This window comes from Zalophus californianus, chromosome X (genome assembly GCF_009762305.2).
Source record: "Zalophus californianus isolate mZalCal1 chromosome X, mZalCal1.pri.v2, whole genome shotgun sequence".
Lineage (NCBI taxonomy): Eukaryota > Metazoa > Chordata > Mammalia > Carnivora > Otariidae > Zalophus > Zalophus californianus.
In genome coordinates, this window is record NC_045612.1 from 4,542,304 (window position 1) to 4,564,600 (window position 22,297).

Below are 22,297 nucleotides of genomic sequence, written 5' to 3' on the forward strand. Positions count from 1 at the left end.
CCAAGTACTAACACGCCTGCTGTTATTTCTTTCCGGCCTCTTTTCTACAGACAGGTTTTGCTTGGTTTATGCAGTTGAGATCATACAATCTTGCCATGGCATCACAGTTTTAAAAATTTCCCCAGTTCATCATCAGTGACAGCATAAAATGGAACCAGGCCTGCAAGGCCGGCCAACAAGCCAAGAGTCTCAGAGGGGAAAGGCACTGTAACACTTGCTTTAATTCTCATTTTTGATGACTCTTGCATATATTAGCATAAAATCTCTCAATCTGTCTCAATTTGACCCTTGGGAGCCGTAAAGAATGAGTCTGATCCCTGCTCCACAGAAGGCACTTCAGACATTCCAAGGTAGCTCTGTCATGCCTCCCTTCCGTCTTTTCTTCAGATGAAACATCAACACTTATTTCAATCATCGCTCATATTGCAGCGCCTTCACAAGCCTGGTTCCCTCTGTCTGAACCCTCGCTGGTTTGCCAATGTCCCTCTTAAAACATGGCACCTGGATTTGAACACGACACTTCAGATGGGACTACAGTCTCATTTTGCTGGCCATTATATTATACTTTTGTTAGTTAAGCCTACAGGGATATTAACTTTGTCATCAATCATGCCCAATTACTGGATCAAATAAGCTTGGGCCCCTATTAAGACAGACCTGACCTCCTCCGTCCTTTGTTGGTACAACAGGTTTGTATAAAGTAAATGTTATCTACATGAAATGTATCCTTAGTTTCCCTCCAATATCCTAGTCCATTAAGACAGTTTCAAATCGCAACTGCATAGTCTAGCACATTGGCTACTTTGCCGTCTTTCACATATGGGACATGCATACTTCCTGTGGGTTCAATTGCATTGCATTAGACACACTGCAGAGGAGGGGCCCTATACAGCAAGACATTCGTTACCGCCCTTCCTGGTTGGTATCAAGGCTTTAATCCACGGTCTATAACTCCATCTAGATGTACCACCACCATGTGGCCCAAGTTTCTTAGTCATATGCCTCGATTTAATCAGGACAAGCTGTCAATAACACAGTCCTAAGGAAATTATGGGGTAAAAGCAATGACACAAAAACTACATTCCCCCAACATTCTTTACATCTCCTGTGTATAAACTGCTGTTGGGCTACTCTTCCACATACCCTGGACCTATCCATTCTTCCTTGGCCCATCCCCCAAATACAGCTGCCCCTTCAGGCTGGCCTGGACAACGGCGACCCGCTGTATGTACCGTAGGTCCTTCGGCGACAGCCATGCAGCTCTTCACTCATCCCTTCCCTTCGGGAACACCTCGTCCCCATCTCATGGTTCCATCAGTGCTACATGCCTTGAAATGCTATGGCACACATTTCATGGCCACGGAATGAAAAGGGAGATTGGCACTAAGCCACACCATAGGCATCCTAGTGCTAAACCACTATCTAGTACTTTGTGATTGACCACTTGGAAAGTTCTAGAGCAATGGGCCTTAACAAGGGATTTGCATCAGCATCCTCCTCTGTGAAGTCTTAAAACTTACAACTATACCTGGACCACAGGCCTGGACACTGTGACACAGGACATCTAGGGCATCTGTAGTGTCTGTTAAGCACCCCATGTGGTTCTCGTCTGTGCTTCTGGTAAAGAACCACTGTTCTCTACTAACTTCTCCAAACTAGCGAATGGGTCCAGTTACCAACGCCTCCCCAATGTTCTGAGGGCTAAAACTTCTTACTTTTTAAATCCACACTATTCCTACGTACACAGGTGTTAGTGGTAAATGAGCTTTGCATAAGCCAAAAATTAAGAGCCGAGAAGCAAATACATCCCCCATGTTAATCTGATCCACAGGCAACGTTTCCAGGTAGAAGAGACACAGTTTAGCATTATCTTTAACAGTTAGGGTCATCTTTATGGTCTTAGATTCTACTTACCGTTTCCAAACTTCTTAAATAAAGACGATAATTTGTGATGTAAACTCTTCCCTTAATGGGGCCATTGAAAGGACATATGTAAATAACTTCTTTGTCTATTAAGATAAAAAAAGTACCCTAAAATAATGGAAATATATACCAAGATACACAACAAATGGCACTCATTTAATATCAACTATGTGGCTAAGAATAACTACAGTAAAAAAAAGATCCCTGGAAAGGTCGAAAGGTGGGCACTGGCCACGTTTCTACATTACCGTGCCCGGTCAAGTGGGGCCAAAGGTCACCTCCAGGCACCGGCACTGCTTCCCTGAGCTTGACCAAAAGGCTGGCACCACCGAGGGCAAGGTGGTGATAGCCAGAGAGCAGAAGTGAAGGTGGGGACAGCTGCCGCTACCCCCCGTGGCTGAAGGGTAACTACGGAGCTACTTCGATTAGAGGACGGCCGTTCAGGCAGGACGGTCTTGCGGACTAACCGCCAGATACGGTTTGAGGTTGGCCAACCTCTAATCATGCAAACATCATGATGTTTTAAATAAACAAACGTCAGTGGTAGAAATATTCCTACAGTCTATTCTTTCTAATAGTCCAGAGAAGAGTTTTTAGCTAGATTCATTTCGATCATTTAAGGGACAGAAAACAGATGGCCAAGAGAATAGTACATCTTTAGTAGACTCAAACATAAGGAGAGACTAAATCAGGAGACTTAATTTATTATCATAAAAAGATCTTTCTGTTATCTTTCAAGGATGTCCTTGAATGTGTTAACGGCTTTTAATTCTTTTTAACAATTTTGAAATCCCTTTCTCCTCGGGTGCTAAATGAAAAATACCCAGTAAGGCGACCTCATGCTAATTCAATACAGGACTACCTCAGTTAAGCTTCTGATGCTGATGCAGAGCACCAAAATTTCATATATGAAGGCCACCCAAAGTAAGCTATCCTCTTTGCTCTTATCCAGAATTTGGGATGGACACATGCCACTGGTTTTCAAGACTAGCATTGTGTGCAAGTCTGTGGACATGGAAGAGTTTCTCATGGTGCATGGCTAACTAATTCACAAAGGCACCACGTCTTACACCATGTTTTAGCCATTGAAGCTAAACAACCCAGACCTTAGTGAACAAACCAAAAGGTTCCCTGAAACGATGGTAACTGTATCACCACCAAATACATGGTAATCTGAGGCAAGGGTGTTGGCCCTAATATAAAATGCGAATGCCCACAACATCAGCATTTGGCTTAGAAGTTGTCAGATGCTCCTGTATTCTTAAGCCAGAATGATCTGGCCCTTCCAAAGTAGATCCCTTCCTCTTAGTATGAATTTATCATGAAAAAGATAAGTCCGCAATCGAAATACTGCATCAATATTACTAACTCCAGTTATCGGACAAACGAAAGCTATCATAAACCAATATGGTCTCCTATATTTCAAAGAGAAGACTATTTAGACGTTAAGTCTTTAGGTTGATCATTTTAAGGCATACATCCTAGGCTGGAAAACCTTTCTATTACTTGGTTCTTATAACCTCAAATCATGAGAGCTTAGAGCTCCAATAAGGGACATTCGAGAGAGAATCCACTTCTTTTTCCCCCCAAAATAATTCTCACTCTTGGGTACAGAGGGGAAAATATTACTATCCTGGATAGCATGAAACTCTTCAAAGAACTCTGATCAAGAAACTAATGCAGAGAGTTCTCCTTATGTTAACACTTTTAAACAAAGCTGGCCTATATACCTAAATCTGAGTTCTAAAGAGAAAGAGGGATTGAAGCCACCTGATCCTGCTAGGACTCTCATCAAGTGATGCAAATCCTAACTTCACAGGACCCTTACCAGTGATGCGAGTTTCTCCTGGAAGTCTAGGAACAGCCTCACTGAGGTCCCGATTAACTCCATCCCTAGAAGTCTGGAAACGAAACAGGGCATCAAAGGAATGACATTACATTTGCACAGATTTTTAAGCAACCTGGAACACAACCAACCAGAAATACACTTTGTAAAGAAAAAAAATTAGAGTGATAATTATCATTATAGAAAAGTGGCACAGAAAAAAACAAACGACCAAAAAATACAACTTAGCATCAATATTCATTAGCTGTGTTAACTTTTAGTCCGTAAATAACATTAGCACACTTTTCAATATTAATTTTTAAATACCCCTTCCAGGAGCTTTACAGTGAACACTGTTCAGAAAAGTGATAAAAAGTCAGTATTAAGCATATTCTATAGACACACGCCTACTTTGGCATTTTTTTCCATACTAAATATTTAGTCATCTTATGTTAACAGCAGAAATGAAAATTTCATTTCAAGGGGGGCCTTAACTGAACAACAGTAATTACAGAATCTTCCCATAATGTCAGAATCTTCCCATATGTTACTTTTTAACATATCAGGTTTCTTATTTTACTGAGATCCTTCCTCGCATAGGTCACTATATAAAGAGGAAAGGGCGGTCAAGCATTTTAACTAGGAGGGCAATCATTTCGTGTGCAAAGTTAGTATATACTTCCCACAGAGGGTTTTTGTGAATATTAAGTGAAACAAAATGCACAAGCACACTTCTGTGAATTATCAAGGGCTATGCAAATGTAAAGTATTATGCAATAAGAGAACTGTGAATTGTGTATTTAAGTAAGACATAAGCTGTCAAAGTTGGGTGCTCTGCTGGATTTTTAATGGTTTTATCATTTTTATTCAGGCACAAAAATGAAAATTCCTAACCAATTTTCAATGTTTTAGTACTTGTAAGCTAAGCATTTTAACTAGGAGGGCAAGACCAATTGTTGCCAGCCAGGAATGCCTTCCCCCATGGGGAGCGAAACCACACAACTTATATAAGTGGTACGACTGGAAAGAAATCACCAGCATCCTTTAACGCTGCCCCTCACTAGCCAAAAACAAGTATAACGAGCAAATGTAATACTCAGTATACCTTTTAAGGACCACAGTTCGTGGCCAGGAGAAGAAAGTACAATTCAACCACAAAATTAGGGAAACAGATGTTTGATTAACACGGATAACATGGGATTAACATAGGATATACGTTATATTAGAGTCATATTCCACAAGGACCTACAATTAGCTCCATGAAGTAACTCTTGTGTTTAGAACTGATCCTTGTACCATAATGATACCAAAATACAATTAAAACTTATAAAATCTTGGGGATGAAAAAGGTCGTTGTAGACACGACACCCAAAGCAGAAAATACAAAATACAAAAGACTGATAGATGTGATCACATAAAAAATTTAAACCTCTGTATTTCAAAATCAAAATGCCACAAATATAATAAAAAGGCCAATAATAAGCTAGGAAAAAGACCTGTAATGTATATTATAAAGAGCTGATTATCATTATATGTAAAGAACACTTATGAATCAATAGAAACACACCAAAAAGCAAACAGTCAAAGGATACGAACAGCCACTTCAAGAAAGAAATACAAATGGATAATAAACACTATTTTTTAAAAAAAGGTCACCCTCATTAGTACTCAGGGAGCTACAAATTAAAAAACACTAGTTGGCTCCCTTCTGGTTGCTTAGGCATCCCTGTACACTGCTGGTGGGAGTGTAAATGAACCTTTCTGGTGGATAATTGGTAAATGCATCCAAGGCTTCAAAGGGCCATGAATAAAGCTTATTTTAAATCCGCCCCTTCCTTTCAATATATGTTGCAAAATCGCCCTCTAATTACACAATTTTCTCCTCGATACTCTGAACAATTTTTTCTTGACACTGTATTCATTTCACTCATACAACTATTTTATCATCATAATTAGAAAATAAGGCCAATATTTAGGAAGGTGTGAGAGCCTGCTCAGTGGGCCTTGGCCTTCTAATATCTCCTTCAGAAAGCTTTTAAGGCCCAGATGTTGCCTAGTATCTTAAATATAATGTCTGGCAGCAGTTCACAAAACAAAGGTTCTCAAAAATGAAGTTACGTGAAAGGATTTACAAATGCAAAACTTACTTAACACATATATGGCATTCTCTCTTTTCTGGAACAAGGTAGAATATTAAAGAAAACCACAAATATTGAAGAACGTACATTATGTGAATAATGAAATTAAATATTCAATAAGCCCGAAATGACACCTAATATGCAAATATGAGAAGAGAAATGCAGAGAAAGGGGTACAAATTAAATCTGAAAACTTACCCTCTTAATAGACTCATTCTCCAAGGAGTGTGAATTATATTTAGAAGTTGGTGCAGAAGCCATACTGGAAACTCTAGCAAAAAAAGACAACATTCAATATCAGCAGATTTTGTATGCAATTTCCAACAATGCGGCATCTGAGGTTTAAATATTGCAGCTGAGAACAAATGGTACTACACTCGACAGGCCCCATTTCCGTAGTAGTCTCCAGGGAGAATGAGACACACAAGGGACTCACCACAGCACACAGCACAGGTCACGTGAAAGAGCTCCAACAAATATATAGGGAACTGGGCAAGAACAGAAAAGGGCAGCTAAGTGTACTTGGGGGAGCTCAGTGGGAGACACTACACATACCCCCAGAATGGTTATTCATAGCGTTCAAATTGTCATCTCAAAAAATGCACTGTTTAGTAATTGTGCACCAGTCCTCAAATTTCCACACTTCTTAATTTTTAAAGATCATTTAGAAGCAGCCAAGCAGATTGGTAAAAAGGGTAGACAACTGAACTCACACTCTTTTCGCCTTTAAGAATTCAGTCTTCTCCAAATTGAGGCAATTTAAAGTGGCATGGACTTGATGGAAATCAAATTAGCAAGATTTGATTTGATCAGTATTTTCCAGGGAAAGTTTATACTTCATTTAAATAATGCATATTCATCACAATTCAGGCATAAATGAAAGCATCGTATTCAGAACATACACAGTATTTTAATGCAAGGATTTAGACTTGTGAAGACTATTGCAACAACAGAAAACTAAGTGATGCTTTAGTTATTTTATTTCTCAAAGTTAATGACAAAGAGATCTGTATGAAGTCACTGGGAGGTGAACCACATCAACTAGGTGACTGTGGATATTTATGGGATCTTTTTTGCCAGGCTCATTAAAAAAGCAACCACACAAAATCTAGCATGGCTAATATTAACACACCTTGGCGCAAAACCTAGAGATGTGATAGCTGCACAGTGCCAATCACTGTCCATAAGTAAGGCCCAAGAGAGGTGACAAAGATGCGCGTAAAGGTAACCACCAGGATAATGAGGCAAGGACGGCTACATGAGGACATTCTTACAAGATTAAGACTGCCAGGCTTCCCCCAGCAGAGCTCAGCTCACCAAGGGCAAGGCCGGGCATCCATCTAGGTCACGGCTGCATCCTGGCACACAGCTGGCCCTCATAACTATTTGGTCAATGAATGATTATGTACAAGATACACAATACTGTGAAACATGATGGGGTGAGCTAGTACCTTGGTTCACCAAATCCTAAAAACAATGGACTTAGGGTGCTACCCTGAGGCTTAAAAATGAAAAATTATGGCAAAACAAAATGCTTCTTTATAAACTTAAACCTGCAACTATTAAGAGGTAGCGCAATCTAAAATTAGAAATAACTTTTTAGAAAAATTAATAATTTAAAAATGAGTGAAATTCAGATAAAAGCTTAGAAAAAATAGCTTCAAAAGACCTCTCTAACCTCAAGTTCAAATCCAAGCAAAGTAACTCATTATTCTCAGAGACAGCAGAATGGATGAGACAGACTAGTGAGAGCAAGTCAGATGTTTCTGCCCTAAAATTATTCTATGTACTAAACAAGATTATATACTTGAGGGACTTTCTTCAGTAACAGATATAAAATTACTTTTTAATAATCAGATACTATAGTATTTAAAACATTTTAATAATATAAGTCAATGTTTTCAAAAAACATTAAATTACTACTGTCAAGTCAATATAAGAAATTCAAAATGCTGGGGTATACAGTCAATTCAGTCTTCACTTTCCTGTTCGTGTTTATAAGTCATAAAAGGAAGAGGACTCTTCCTATATTTTTCAATCCTCATTTAAAAAAACTTCAATTTAGGGGCACCTGGGTGGCTCAGTCGAGTGTCCTACTCGATTTCGGCTCTGGTCTTGATCTCAGAGTCGTGAGATTGAGCCCTGTGTCGGGCTCCTCACTGAGTGTAGAGTCTGCTTGTCCCTCTCCCTCTCCTCTCCTCTCTCTCTCTCTCAAATAAGTAAATAAATAAAATCTTTAAAGTAAAATAAGAAACTTCAATTTAAAATAAACTAAATATAACAGAGGAAACTCCTCACATCCCCCTTATTTCTAACTACCTAACAAGATATAACAACTAGCTACACAAGGCACCCTTCTCAAGTGTACAATTTAATGGTTTCGAGTATACCCACAGTTGTACAGCCATCCCCAGCATCAGCGTTAGAACATTCTCAGCACCCCAGAGAGAAACTCTGTACCCATTAGTCATGTATCGCTCCCCACTCCTCCTGACCCTAAGTGACCACAAATCTGCTTTCTATCTCTACAGATTTGCCCATTCTGGACATTTTATATAAGGAATCATATATAGTTCACCCTTAAACAACAAAGGCTTGAACTGCGTGGGTCTACTTACACATAGATTTTTTTTATAGTACTGTAAGTTTATTTTCTCTTATGATCCCCTTAAAAACATTTTCTCTAGCTCGCTTTTATTTTAAGAATACAGTATGTAACACAGACAACATAAAAAAATATGTGCTAATCAAATGTCTACACACTTACATGTGTATTTTCAACTGCGTGGGGGGCTAAGGCCCCTAACTCCCATGTTGTTCAAGGCTCAACTGTAATACACAGTCTTTGTTCAAGGGTCAACTGTAATAGGTCTAAAGTCCTGATACTTTAGAGTTGCACCAGAAACTGCTATTATTAAAAGCTGGATCAAGCACAAATCTGAGAAATCCAGGGGTCCAAGTAACATGGGTCAGTTCCATGAGGTTTGCTTTAAAATGTCATAGGTGAACCTTTCTGGTGAATGGTTCCAATTGACCCCTGATGCACAGAAGCTGGAACAGCATGATGATGGAGAGCACAGATGTTAGAGGCAACTCCATTCAAATCCTGACTCTGCAACTCACTATTTGACCTTGGGCGGGTGATTCAACCTTCCCACTATTCAGGCCTTCGGCTGCTACTATCTCTGTGATTTTGCAGCACAGATGGGCAAAATGAATACATACATGGGACGGGCTCAGAACAGGGTTCTGGTATATACATTAACAAATTATTAGCATTTTTTTTCAATTATGAAAGGATACTTATTGAATGCTGACCCTGTAAAAAATTATTCTACAAATTAGTCTTGACCCTATAAATACTAGCTAGAAAGTTAACTAGCACAGGGATAGTGCATGGCCAGCGATGACCTAGTTATAAAGCTTCTCTTTAAAAAGTACATGAAAATACCCTTTTGGTTACATTTTGCCCCAGGACCCCTAAAGATCGAGTTTTCATCCTTTTTATCTAAAAAACACTGAATTTGGGCTACCCTGGCTTTAAAGTGAAATTGAAACTTAATTCCTGTATCTATTTATATCTATCTACACACACACACACACACACACACACACACACACACACTACAGGAATCTAACCAAAGGTAGATATCTCTCATTTTTGATCGTGAAAAAAACTTTTGTCATGCTTTCAGCCCAATCCTCTATGACAGAGATGACCAGAAGAGCCCAGAGGATGTGTGAAAAGGACCGGTGCACGTTAATGGCAGGTCAGCTCTAGCCTAGGCCTCTGCACTAACACCAGAGTGTCCTTTCCACCCAGGGAAAAGTGCTTCCAAGTGTCTCTATTTTGAAGAAACCGCGTTGGATGTGACTGGTGCCAATCCCAGCAGAAATGGAGTTTTAGACTAAGAAGTAGTTAGGAAAACTCAACTCATCTAGGCAAACAATCATTGGGGGCCCCAAACTCCTTCAAATAAAGTTACATAAAGGTGGCATCATTTAATAAATCAAATGTGAAAGTCACAAGATGGTCTTAACTGGATCTCTCTTGACATGCAAGACAACTAAACTCAAAGGTCTCGTGGTGTCACTCTTTGCCCCTCCTACACTGTCCTCCTCAGCTCTCTTCCCCATCTGTCTCCCACCCTCCACCCTTCTTTCTCTGCCTCTCTCTGTCCGTCTCTTCTCCCTAGCACCTGCCACCTTTCAGATAATCCGTTGTTACTGTCTGCCTCCCCCCAGCAGAATACAAGCCTCCAGCAGATGGGGATTCTGGTCTGTTGTACTTACCGCTGCAGTTACAGCATCTTTTGACGGTGCCTGGCACCTAGCAGGTACTCAGTAAGTGCTGGTTACATGAATAAATGGACTGGGCAATACAGAGCTGGCCCAAGACCTGAACCGTTGTTCACCCAATATTTCATTTAAGCCAGAAGTTCATGCAACCTTAAGAAAATGGTAGAACAAATCCTTGGCCAATCAAGATGCTCAAGGCAGGATGGCTCTGGGTAGCAGAGTGGCAGCACTAACTTATGCTGCTTTGAAGCAATTTGCACCACCAAGAACTGGAGTGCTGCTGGCCTCCACTATAGACTTTTCCCCTGAAACAGATCTTCCAAATTCAGGTAGGGAAACCTCTTCCCCCATACCCTGCTTCCAGACTAAGAACCTGTTCCCCTCACTGTTGCATATGAAAAACAGAATTCCACAAAACACCTGCAGCAGACATAACTATAAACACTTTCAAACAAAGGTGGGCCATCTTTGCCCTTATTATATACATCTCAAAGCAGTAGAATTAGAAAACAGTTTCGATCTCCACCTCATAGGGCCTTTGTAAGCAAAATCTAAATTCCAATGGAAGCTCTAGTTCCCATGGCCACCTGACTGGAGATCAATGGCCCTCAATCAGTGGTCTAGGCGAACTTCCCATGTACAAACAGTGATAAAAGGTATGCAGGCCTTGTTTGGATTTTACTCAGTGTGCTTTCTTACTCTGTGTTGACGTATAAATGAAGTTTAAAGATAGTTTTTCTCTGGAGGCTCCCTTGAAAGCTGTGGAAAGCTACCCAGTCTGAAAACCCATTTCTAAAGCCTGCCAGTGAGCAAGAAGTTGTGCGTAAGCAACCTCTGGGTCCAGAAATACAAATCTTTCTGAAGGCGCTCTCTTTACTTGGAAGTCTGTTTTGGAAAAAAAAAAAAAAAAGCCACATACTTAGGACAGTGCTGCTTAATACCACTAGACCCAATGCTCCCTTTGTTATTAAAGCAAATTCCCGTAAAGCCCCCTTTGCTAGCCTGAAATGAAAACCATAGATATTATCAACCTACACACAATTTCAACAAGTAATCAATATAATGCCTAAATTCTAGTATAAAGGAGAAACAAAAGGACAGTGATTTATAATAAAATAATGCATTTTTCTTTTAAAAATTTTACTTTAAGATTTATTTATTTGAGAGAGAGAGAGAGAGAGAGAGAGGGTGTTACAGGCGAGGAGGAACGGCAAAGAGAGGGAGACAAGCAGACTCAGGGCACGATCCCAGGACCTTGAGACCATGACCTGAGCCAAAACCAAGAGCTGGAAGCTCAACCAACTGAGCCACCCAGGCGCCCCTAAAAAATTTGTTTAAATAATGTATTTTTCAATACATTACACTAAAATAAAAGCACCCCCCATTTCCAATTTGGCCTCTAGGGGGAGTGTCACCCCCAATGAGAAGTACTCAAGAATTCCCTTAGGTACCTGGAGTGCCTGTATACACAGAATTTACTAAATTAACTTATTCTGATTTTTGCATTAAAGTTGCTTTGACTACAGACCACCGAGGAGGCAAGAATATGAAAAGGATGCCTTGAGAAACCACTCTGCACAAAAGGGAAATGTTCCTATCCCAGCCATTTTGAGACCAGGTACACTATCAAGTTCCATATGTGCTCAACCCACATGAAAACAAACGATGCTCTGTAAAACTACGAGTTTATCTCATTTTTATACATCTTCCTTCGCACAGGGGTTGGCAAACTTTTTCTGTAAAGGGACAGACAGTAAATATTTTAGGCTTTGTGGGCCATCTGGACTCTGTTACGGCTCCTAAACTCTGTTGTAGCATTAAAACAGCAAAAGGCAGGGTCGCCTCACTGGCTCAGTCCGTAGAGCATGCGACTCTTGATCTTGGGGGCATGAATGAGTTCAAGCCCCATGTTGGGCATTGAGCTTACTAAAAGAAATAAATAAATAAAACAGCAAAAGGCAATAGGGAAATGAAGGGGTGTGCCTGTATTCCAGTAAGATTTTATTTACAAAGACAGGCTGTCACCCTCTGCCTTAAACTATTAAAATAAATGACTTCCAAATGAACTTTCTTTGCCCAAAGTTAACAATCGTGCCCTTTTAAACTAAAACATAAGCTATTAGCCATCCCCCATTCGTAGCTTATACCTTATAAAAATACACTATGACCAGCTGCAAAACTGTGTGATATGGTTGAAAAAAGAAAGGGATTCTGTATTCAGACCCGTTTGTGTTTCAAATCCCAATGCTGCGGCTTGATTAATAATAATAGTTATGCACCGTTGGACAAACTACAGTTCCTGGTCCATGAAATGCGCATGATACTACCACAGCAGATGGCAACACGGAGGCACTCAAATACCAAGTCTCCTCCTCCTACGAGAGATGTATGATGAACTCTAAGTCATTCCTCAAACTGGTGCTAATACACTTGGCTGGAATTTCCATAAAATATATGATGTCTAACACTGCCTAACCATCCTGCACACACACTTTCTAAGATGATCCACCTGATCTTGGCGAGGCTCTGAATAGCTTTAAAGTAGTTTATCCTTAAAGCATGCCGACTTCCATTAAAAAAAATAGAAAAACAGAACACTTGACTCCTAGCCCAGGGACACTTTCCACGGGATCCCTAACATGAGGACCTCACCTCATTACCTTCTATTTTGGCTCAAGGATCTAGAAATATGCTAGAGGTTTCTCAGAGTAAATCTCTGCTTATCCCACAACAGTACCTGCCCCCACAACAGTACCTACCTTGTCAAGGCAAGTGGCTTATTGTTCAAATAGACACGTCACACATATGCATCACAGCTCCTCAATTTGTCTCAGCTCAAATCTCAGGGCTAAAGGGGTTTCATTTTGATGATTCTTCTTTGGAAATTACAAAATGTTAAAAAGTATTTCATTTAGAAATTCACTCTTTGTATCAGTCTGATATTTACTATTCATTTTATTTTTTAAAGATTTATTTGAGAGAGAGAGAGAGCGAGAGCAATAGAGTGTGAGCAGGGAGAAGGGCAGAGGGGCAGAGGGGCAGGAAGGACAAGCAGCCTCCGGCACTGAGCCCGAAACGGTGCTAGATCTCACAACCCTGAGATCATGACCTGAGCCGAAATCAGGAGTCCGACACTTAACCACTTAACCGACTGGGCCACCCAGGTGCCCCTACTATTCATTTTAAGATCACAATACACTTACTTCTACTTCTTTAAATGCTGCAAAGACCTGTGGCTAAAAGCAATACAATTCAGATCCAGTGTAGAATGCTTTTTGAATCATTTTTTCCAATGGTTAGTGATGGATTTGAACTGATCCACTCACCCTATTACTTGGTTCCCCTCATGACAAATGGCACATCAAGACAGCTGATTGGCTTCAGCAGCATGAGCGGTGGCCATGGAACAAGGTAACTTTCAAAATGCTTCCTGAATTGAAATGGTATGCTATATAAACTCTTAGAAAAGTCAACTACCCTCAGGTTCACTTTTTTTAATGTAAAAAGGCTACCTAGTAATATCACATACACTTAAACAAATCATTGAATCCACGAATGGATTTTGTAACTGTCAAATACCTGCCAGTAAACAAAGTTTTAAAATAGGAACAAGATCAAGTTCCCCATCCACCTGCCAATTTCAAAACTCATGAACCCAGCTAATGTACTCCATGATAAAACTGCATTTTGTTGAACTATTTTTTCCTGTGAGAAACTACTGCAAAAAGTCCACTTTAAATTTGTAAGTGAAAAGTACCTTCTTAAGCAAAAGTTAAGACCACTAATTGTCGAAGGTCAGAGTAAACATAGGGAAACAGTCAGCACTACGGTAGTAATGAAGGTGCCTGTCCAGAACATCTCCTTACTCTCCAAGGACCTTCTCAGACTGGCGTTCCTGACAAAGATTCCTCCAACCGGAATCAGTGGTGAAGGGGGAGGGATGGAAAGGAACTCAAGGGCAGATGTGCAGTTCCTAGAAAAACAGGGAGAGGATGGAAGGCCGAAGATGATAACCTTCCACTCAGACCAATTCCTCCAGTCCTCCAGGCACTTTTACTGGAGGCAGCACAGGAGCCTTGTTGGCCCTGGGTCCTTATTTACCTGCTTCAAGATACAGAAAGCTTTACCTGACATCCCCGTGGGCACGGGTGCGTGCGCACGCATGCACACACACACACACACACACACACACACACACACACCTTGCTTCTCCATACATTGTACAGATTTCTAGTATTTCACTTCTCAGGCTGTACTGTACTTATCCATTGACACTTTGTGCTGTTCCATCTGCGCTTCCTAAGGGCCAGGGCTGTTTCACCTTGTGGCACCAGCACGCAACAGCCTGGGCACTCAGTCTATGAATCAATGAATACAGTATTACCCTCACAAACTTTCATTACTTTGGAGACATTAGTCTTCAGCTATTAAAGGTACCCCTCCCTCCCTCCCTCCCTAGGGCTGATTTTTGTGTTTATCGCTCCTTTGCATATCTGTGTCATTTTTCATAAATATAAATATCCCTAAGTGATGTTGCTTTCGTGTGGTTTTGGCCTTTTACACATAAATGAAATCATTCCACATTCTTCTGTCTGTTGTTTTGCTCACACAGCATGGTTGGGAGAGCCATATATACGTAGACGTGCGGAGCTATGTTCCACACATTTTCACTGCCACACAGAAGTCCGTTGTTCCACACCACGTCTTCTGAACTGGTTCCAGGTTTTGCTATTACAAACTCTTCTGCTACAAACATCTTATAAATGTCTCCCACTTCTGGCACAATTGTAGGAGAACTGCAATGGTATTTTTGTGTCAGATTTCCCAATACCTTTGTCTGATTTGCTGTAAATATATTTTTGAATTATATGGAGAAGATGGATAATGGATGAAAATATAGGCAAACCAACCACTGGAGATGAAATCTCAGGGTCATCAACACTCTAATTCAAGCAGCAAGGGGGAAAAAGGCAAAATAATGGATGGCAATCTCTGAGTTTCCTGGGGCTACTCTAACAAAGTACCACAAACCAGACAGCTTACAAGAGAAATTTCTTCTCTCAAGTTCCAGAGGCTATGAGTCTGAAATCATGGTATCTGCTGGGCTATGCTCCTCTGAAGGCACTCGGGGAGGATCCTTCCTTGCTTCTTCCTAGCTTCTGGTGGTGGCTGGCAGTCCCTTGCATTCCTTGGCCTGTAGCTGCATCACTCCGATCTCTGTCACACAGAGTTGTCCCCATATGTCTGTGTCTTCACATGGTCTTCTTCTCTCTCATAAGGACGCTGGTCATATTGGATTAAGGGCCCACCCGACTCCAGTATGATCTCAACTAGTTATATCTACAATGACCCTATTTCAAAGTAAGGTCCCATTATGAGGCACTGGGGGCTAGGCCTAGCAACATATCTTTTAGGGGAATGCAATCCAACGCATAACAGGCAAGAGATTAGCTACAGAAATTAATAATCTACAGAATGGTCACGTCAACATATGGTTACATTCAGGATAATTTAGTCTGTCAAACTGTCTATAAGGATTCACTAAATACCTATTAAATTAACCAGCACTAAAATATTAATATAGCTTCTGAGAAAAAATAATGAAATGACACCAGGCTAACTATTTCTGAGGCACTCCTTGCTCAGCATATGTAATTATTTCCAAAGAGGTCCAAAATCAGTTAATAAATATATACTGGGCAATTACTCTGGACCACAGTAGGAAGTTCTAAAAAAAAAACTGAGATATATCTTCAAGGAGCTAGCACCTGAGTTGGGGAGATGAATAAATATAAGTGAAATAGCAATGAAGGTAATGAATAGATAGAAATTAAATAGTAATAAAGCCAAACATACAGGTGATACTATAATTAAAAATCAAAATAGAACATCTGCTCGTGGATAATGATCATGGCTTTCATTTACTGACCCCCTACTATGTGCCAGGCATTGTTCTAAGCATAGATGAACTCATTCGATGCCCCCACCCAACAACCTTAGAACCCTAGTATTACTATCTTCATATCAAAACACACAACCCCGGGAAATAGGAAGGTTAAAGAACATGTCCACCAAGAACTGTCAAAGCTAGAATTCAAATCCAGTCAGTCTGACCCTCTTGCCCACTAACAGATATTTGTGGCTCTGGTTCTCTGGTAGATGGTCAAATGAGAAATGAGGAATGCTTCATGCTTTCACAGCTGAATACAAAAGGTTTTTTTGGGAATGCCATTTCTACGTGATAAAACTGGATGGTCACAAACAGGAACTCTAGCCTCCATTTAACAGACGAGTAAACAAATAGTGCCTCTTCTCCCCACGTCCGTGTTTCGGAGGCACTGAACCAGTACCTTCTTTCTTGTTTGCCCACTGCGATATTACTTTGTATCATGGAAGAGTGTTTTCAAAATATATCAAAAAGATGGAAAAACTTCATTATTAGTGGACAAAAATCAAATAAAGACCCCATGAGGTACAACTGTGATGTAAGGGGGCCTTTGTTAAAATGCCTAGCAGAGCATATGGAGCTGGAGTTCTTCAAAGCAGGCCCTTTTGGTGATGTGCACTTACTCCAGTAACACTGCCACTATTCAAAGTATTTTTTAAAAGATTCTATTTATTTATTTGAGAGAGCACACGTGAGAGCATGAGTGGGGGGGGAGGGACAGAGGGAGAGGGAGAAGCAGACTCCCCACTGAGCAGGGGGCCCAACGTGGGACTCGATACTGGACTCGATCCCAGGACCCCAAGATCATGACCTGAGCCAAAGGCAGACACTTAACCAGCTGAGCCACCCTTAACCAGCTGAGCCACCCAGGTGCCCCATCACCATTCAAAGTATTCTTCCAGTTCTTCTCTTGAAACTGCCTTTAGAGTTTAGAGCTACAGAAGACATCATCTCATGAATTTTATCACATCTCAGTTTTTCAATGAAAAATAATGCTTCCCACTGCATGGGTGCCCACTCTTTTTAACAGATGAGCCTCATTTTGGCCCTGAAGCCAAATGCCCAGTCCTCACTCAAAGATTTGACACCACTGAGGATATTTTTTAAAAGGTACCTGAAGGCAATTCCAAAGAGTTCCAGAAACAGCCTGGATAGTTTTAGAGTTTCCTGCCCCTTCTCTACATGGGCCAGAAGGAAAAAGCAGCAGGTGAGGTTTTTGAATGTGGCCAACTGCTGCAAATGCTGGGCATGATACATCTTTATGAGTCCTCATTTACGAGAGCAGGTTGACCTTGAAGGTTAGCAGAGATCAGCAACAGGACTAGCTAGCCTGCTGAATAGGCAATTTGCCATAATAGTTAAGTGTCCAAAGGGATCTCCAAAGATTGGCTTCATTAGATGCCTTGGAGATTCAGAAAGAGAACGACATGCAGTGACCCAGAGTAGGGCAATCGGTCATAAGTACAGTGGTCAATCACCCAAGCCATACAAGAAGGTGAAGGGCCGAACACATGAAAACACACACACACACACACACACACACACACACACACACACTTCTGAAGCTTGGCACTATTAGCAGGGAGAAGGTTTTCATAGATGTGAGAAAATAATCTAAGGAAAAAGGGAGAAATAAAAAAGGCAAGGAGATGAAGAGGAACCAAAACAGGTGTCAGAAGGACAGCAAACAGAAGATGAAGAATCGCCAGTACTGTAACAATGACATATACACATCTGACAGAGAATTCCCAGGGCTTTGGAAGGAGCAATATATGCTGCTCCATAGAAGAAAAAAAAATTCCCATGCTCCAGATGGGAATTCTCTTATCAACACCAGGAGGAAAAGCTGGATAGTGGTGGTTGGTAAGGGATACTAATGTGGTGATTATGTCGAGTCGACAAGGCTATTCATGACGTATACCATCTTCCTAAAGCTTGTATCTGAGACATGGCTTCTACAAACATAATTCAACATCTAATCATGATTTTAAAAAAAAAGACTCTCAGCAAACTAGGAATAGTCAAGAGCACCTATGAAAAACCTACAGCTGGGGCGCCTGGGTGGCTCAGTCATTAAGCCTCTGCCTTCGGCTCAGGTCATGATCCCAGGGTCCTGGGTTCGAGCCCCACATCGGGCTCCCTGCTCAGCAGGAAGCCTGCTTCTCCCTCTCTCACTCTCCGAGCTTGTGTTCCCTCTCTCGCTGTGTTTCTCTCTCTGTCAAATAAATCTTTAAAAAAAAAAAAAAAAGAAAAACCTATAGCTAATATCATATTTAATGATGAAAGATGGAATGCTTTCCCACTAAGTGTGGGAACAAGGCAAGGGTGGTTGCTCTTATTGCTTGCATTCCATAGCTCTTAGAGATCCTAGCAAGTTTAATAAGGTAAGAAATGAAAGTCGTAACATATTGGAAGTAAAATCGTATTCACAGACAACATGGTCACGTATGCAAAAAATCCCAAGAATACTGTAGAAGAACTACTAGAACTGGTAAATAAATTTAGGAAGGTTGCAGGATATGCAGGTCAACATAAAAACCCATGATATTTGTATTGCTAGCAATGAACAAACGGACATGGAAGTGTAAAAAAAACCATCTGCATAATATTAAAAAAATGAAATCTTTAGGGATACATTTAACAAAATGTATACAAGAACCATGCATGGAAAACTATAAAACACTGCTGAGAGAAATTAAAGAAGACCTAAGTACATGGAAATACATATCCCGCTCAAGGATCAGAAGACTCAATATTGGTATGATGTCAATATTGATCTAGAGATTTGATGCCATCCCTATGAAATCCCAATGGGCTTTGTTGCAGAAATTGACAAGACAATTCTGAAATTTATATGGAAAGGCAAAGGACCAAGAATAACCGAAACAACTTTGAAGGGGGAAAAAAAAAAAGTTGGAGTACTTCCACTATCCAATTTCCAGACTTACTAAAAATGCCTCAGTAATCAAGACAGTGTGATACTGGCAGGACTAGTTAGCCTGCCCAGCAGGCAGCTTGCCATAATAAAAAAGTGTCCAAAGGAATTGCCAAAGACTGGCTTCAGGATTAGACCCATCTTTTGGAGGTCCTAGCAACAGTCAACTGATTTCCAACAAAGGTACCAAGGTAATTCAGTGGGAAAAGGACAGTCTTTTCCACCAATGATGCTGGAGCAATTTGATATCCATATAGAAAAATAAGTGAATATTGACCCTTACTTCATACAATATACAAAATCGAGTCGAAATGAAGCATAGAAGTATTAGTTTTAGGGGCACCTGGGTGGCTCAGTCGGTTAAGCATCTGACTCTTGATTTTGGCTCAGGTCATGATCTCAGGGTTGTGAGATGGAGACCCATGTCGGACTCCACACTCAGCCTGCAGTCTACTTGGGGTTCTCTCCCTCCATCTCCCTCTGCCCTTCCCCCTCCACTGCTTGCACACGCTCGCTCTCTCTCAAATAAATAAATCTTTTTAAAAAAGTATCAGTTTTAGATTACTGCATAACAAACGTAGTAGTTGTAAACAACATACATTAACCATCATGCAGTTTCTGTGGGTCATGGGTCAGGAGTTGGCACAGGTTAGCTGGATCCTCTCCTCAAGGTCTCACAGGCTGTAAACTCAAGGGAAGGGGATTATACAGGGTATGAACCTGTGGGGGCGGGGGAGACATAAGAGATCTAAACATAAATAAGTACTAAAACTACAAAAGTCCTAGAGGGAGACACAAGGGAAAATCTTTATGAACTTAGGTTAGGCAAAGATTTCTTAGAACACAAAAAGCATAAACCTGAAGAGGAAAAAAATGATAAACCTGACATCATCAAAATTAAAAACCTTGCTCTTTCAAAGGCACAATTAAGAAAGTGAAAGGGTAAGCTGTAGTTTGAAAGTATTTGCCAATCATCTCATAAAGGTCTTACAATCAAAATATATAAAAAAACTCTTAAAATTTAATAAGACAGGCAATCCAATAAGAAACAGGCAAAAGATTTGAACAAACACTTCACCAAAGATGTACGAATGGCTAACGAGCCTGTGAAGACACTCATTGCCCATCATTAGTCATTGGGAACATGCAAATTAAAATCACAGTGAGCTACAATTACACACCCACTAGAATGGCTACAATTTAACCAGACAGACAATAACAAGAGTTGAGGATATGGGCCCAAGCAGAACTCTCATACTTTACTTTGCTAGTGGGAATGCAAATTGGCACAAGCGCTTTGGAAAATAGTATGACGGTTTCTTGTAAAGTTAAACATACACTAAGCATACTGCCCAGCGATGCCCCACCTAAGTATTTACACAAATGAAAACACAAGTCCACACAAAGACTCGTAAGCAAATGTTCATTGCAGCTTTATTCACCATGGCCAAAAACTCAGTCAACTCAAATGTTCATCAACTAGTGAATAAACAACTGTGGAACACTGCTCAACAACAGAAAGTCACCAACTGTGGATCTGTGAGCAAACATGGATGAATTTGAAAAGCATTACGCTAAGTGAAAGAAGCCAACCACAAAACACTATATAAACCTACCCTCAACACATCTCAAAGACTTGCTGGTATTCAGACCACAGTCCCTAACCATAACGCAGTGAAGTTAGAAATCAGTTCTAAAAATATCTAGAAAATGTATTTGTAAATTTAAAAATATACTTCTAAACCCACAGGTGAATGAAATAATCACAACAGAAATGAGACTATCCTAGAACTAAATAATTCTAATGTTTTGAAACATCCAAACCACAAAATAAATCCAAAGAGAGGAGAAAATGAAGAGTGATTTCCAGGATATAATTTTAAGTGGGGGGAAAAAAAGAGGCTGAACGGTGTATGTAATATGCTTTTTTGGTGTAAGGGGGGAAATGCAAATGTGTGCGTGCGCGCGCGCGCGCGCGTGCGCGCGCACTCACAACAAACAAAACAGAAGAGTGCGCGCTTCGGCAGCACATATACTAAAATCGGAACAATACAGACATTAGCATGGCCTCTGCTCAAGGATGACACAAATTTGTGAAGCGTTCTATATTAAAAAAAAAGAACAAACAGAAGGATAAACTAAAACCTAATAATGCTGATTACCGGGGACGGGGTGGGGGAAACAGAATGCCGGGCAAGAGGCAGGGAGGGAAGGCTTTTCAGAATACACCCTGATGTAAATTTAATTTTAAAATCATATAAAGGGGCTCCTGGGTGGCTCAGTCGATTAAGCATCTGCCTTTGCCTTTGGCTCAGGTCCTGATCCCTGGGTCCTGGGATGGAGCCCCGAATTGGGCTCCCTGCTCAGCAGGGAGTCTGCTTCTCCCTCTCCCTCTGCCCCTGGCTCCCCCTGCTTGTGCTCGCTCTGTCAAATAAATAAATAAAATCTTTAAAAAAAAATAAAACTATATAAAATCTTTACTCATTAAAAATCAAAAAGAAACTGGAGAATATAATTATGTTCATTCATTTCCACATACTGACAAACATACTACATAACCACAACTGACAAACCTCTGGTAAGACTAAGAAAAAAAAAAAAAAGAAGACACAAACAATATTAAGATTTAAGGATGAAAAGACAGGGGCGCCTGGGTGGCTCAGTCGGTTAAGCGGCTGGCTTCGGCTCAGGTCATGATCCCAGGGTCCTGGGATCGAGCCCCGCATTCAGGCTCCCTGCTCGGCAGAGAGCTTGCTTCTCCCTCTCCCTCTGTCTGCCACTCTGCCTACTTATGCTCTCTATCTCTGTTAAATAAATAAATAAAAATCTTTTTTTTAAAGATTTATTTATTTATTCATTTGAAAGAGAGAGAATGAGAGAGAGAGAGAGAGAGAGGCCACATGAGAAGGGGGAGGGTCAGAGGGAGAAGCCAACTCCCTGCTCAGCAGGGAGCCCGATGTGGGACTCGATCCAGGGACTCCAGGATCATGACCTGAGCTGAAGGCAGTCGCTTAACCAACTGAGCCACCCAGGCGCCCAATAAATAAAAATCTTAAAAAAAAAAAAAAAAAGAATGAAAAGACAGGGGCGCCTGGGTGGCACAGTCGGTTAAGCATCCGACTCTTGGTTTCGGCTTGGGGTCATGGGATTGAGCCCTGCGTCTGGCTCAGCACCAAGTCTGCCTGGGAATCTCTCTCCCTCTCCCTCTGCCCTTCCCGCTCCTTCTCTCT

The 22,297-nt window shown here is 40.8% G+C and overlaps 1 protein-coding gene and 1 non-coding gene across 4 annotated transcripts in view; one reads left to right on the forward strand and one right to left on the reverse strand.

The window, feature by feature from the left end:
* The window catches only part of MTM1 (myotubularin 1), a 96,364-nt gene that overhangs the window by 66,227 nt on the left and 7,840 nt on the right, over positions 1-22,297 (reverse strand). For all 3 annotated transcript variants that reach the window (XM_027608331.1, XM_027608332.1, XM_027608330.1), the window contains exons 2-4: positions 6,085-6,157; positions 3,752-3,824; positions 1,915-2,009 (exon numbers count right to left, since the gene is read on the reverse strand). In XM_027608331.1, coding sequence (XP_027464132.1) covers positions 1,915-2,009; positions 3,752-3,824; positions 6,085-6,157 — 241 coding nt within the window. The remainder of the gene's footprint in view (positions 1-1,914; positions 2,010-3,751; positions 3,825-6,084; positions 6,158-22,297) is intronic.
* On the forward strand, positions 21,079-21,180 carry LOC113931638. The gene has a single exon (XR_003522800.1). It is a non-coding gene; the product is annotated as a U6 spliceosomal RNA (small nuclear RNA).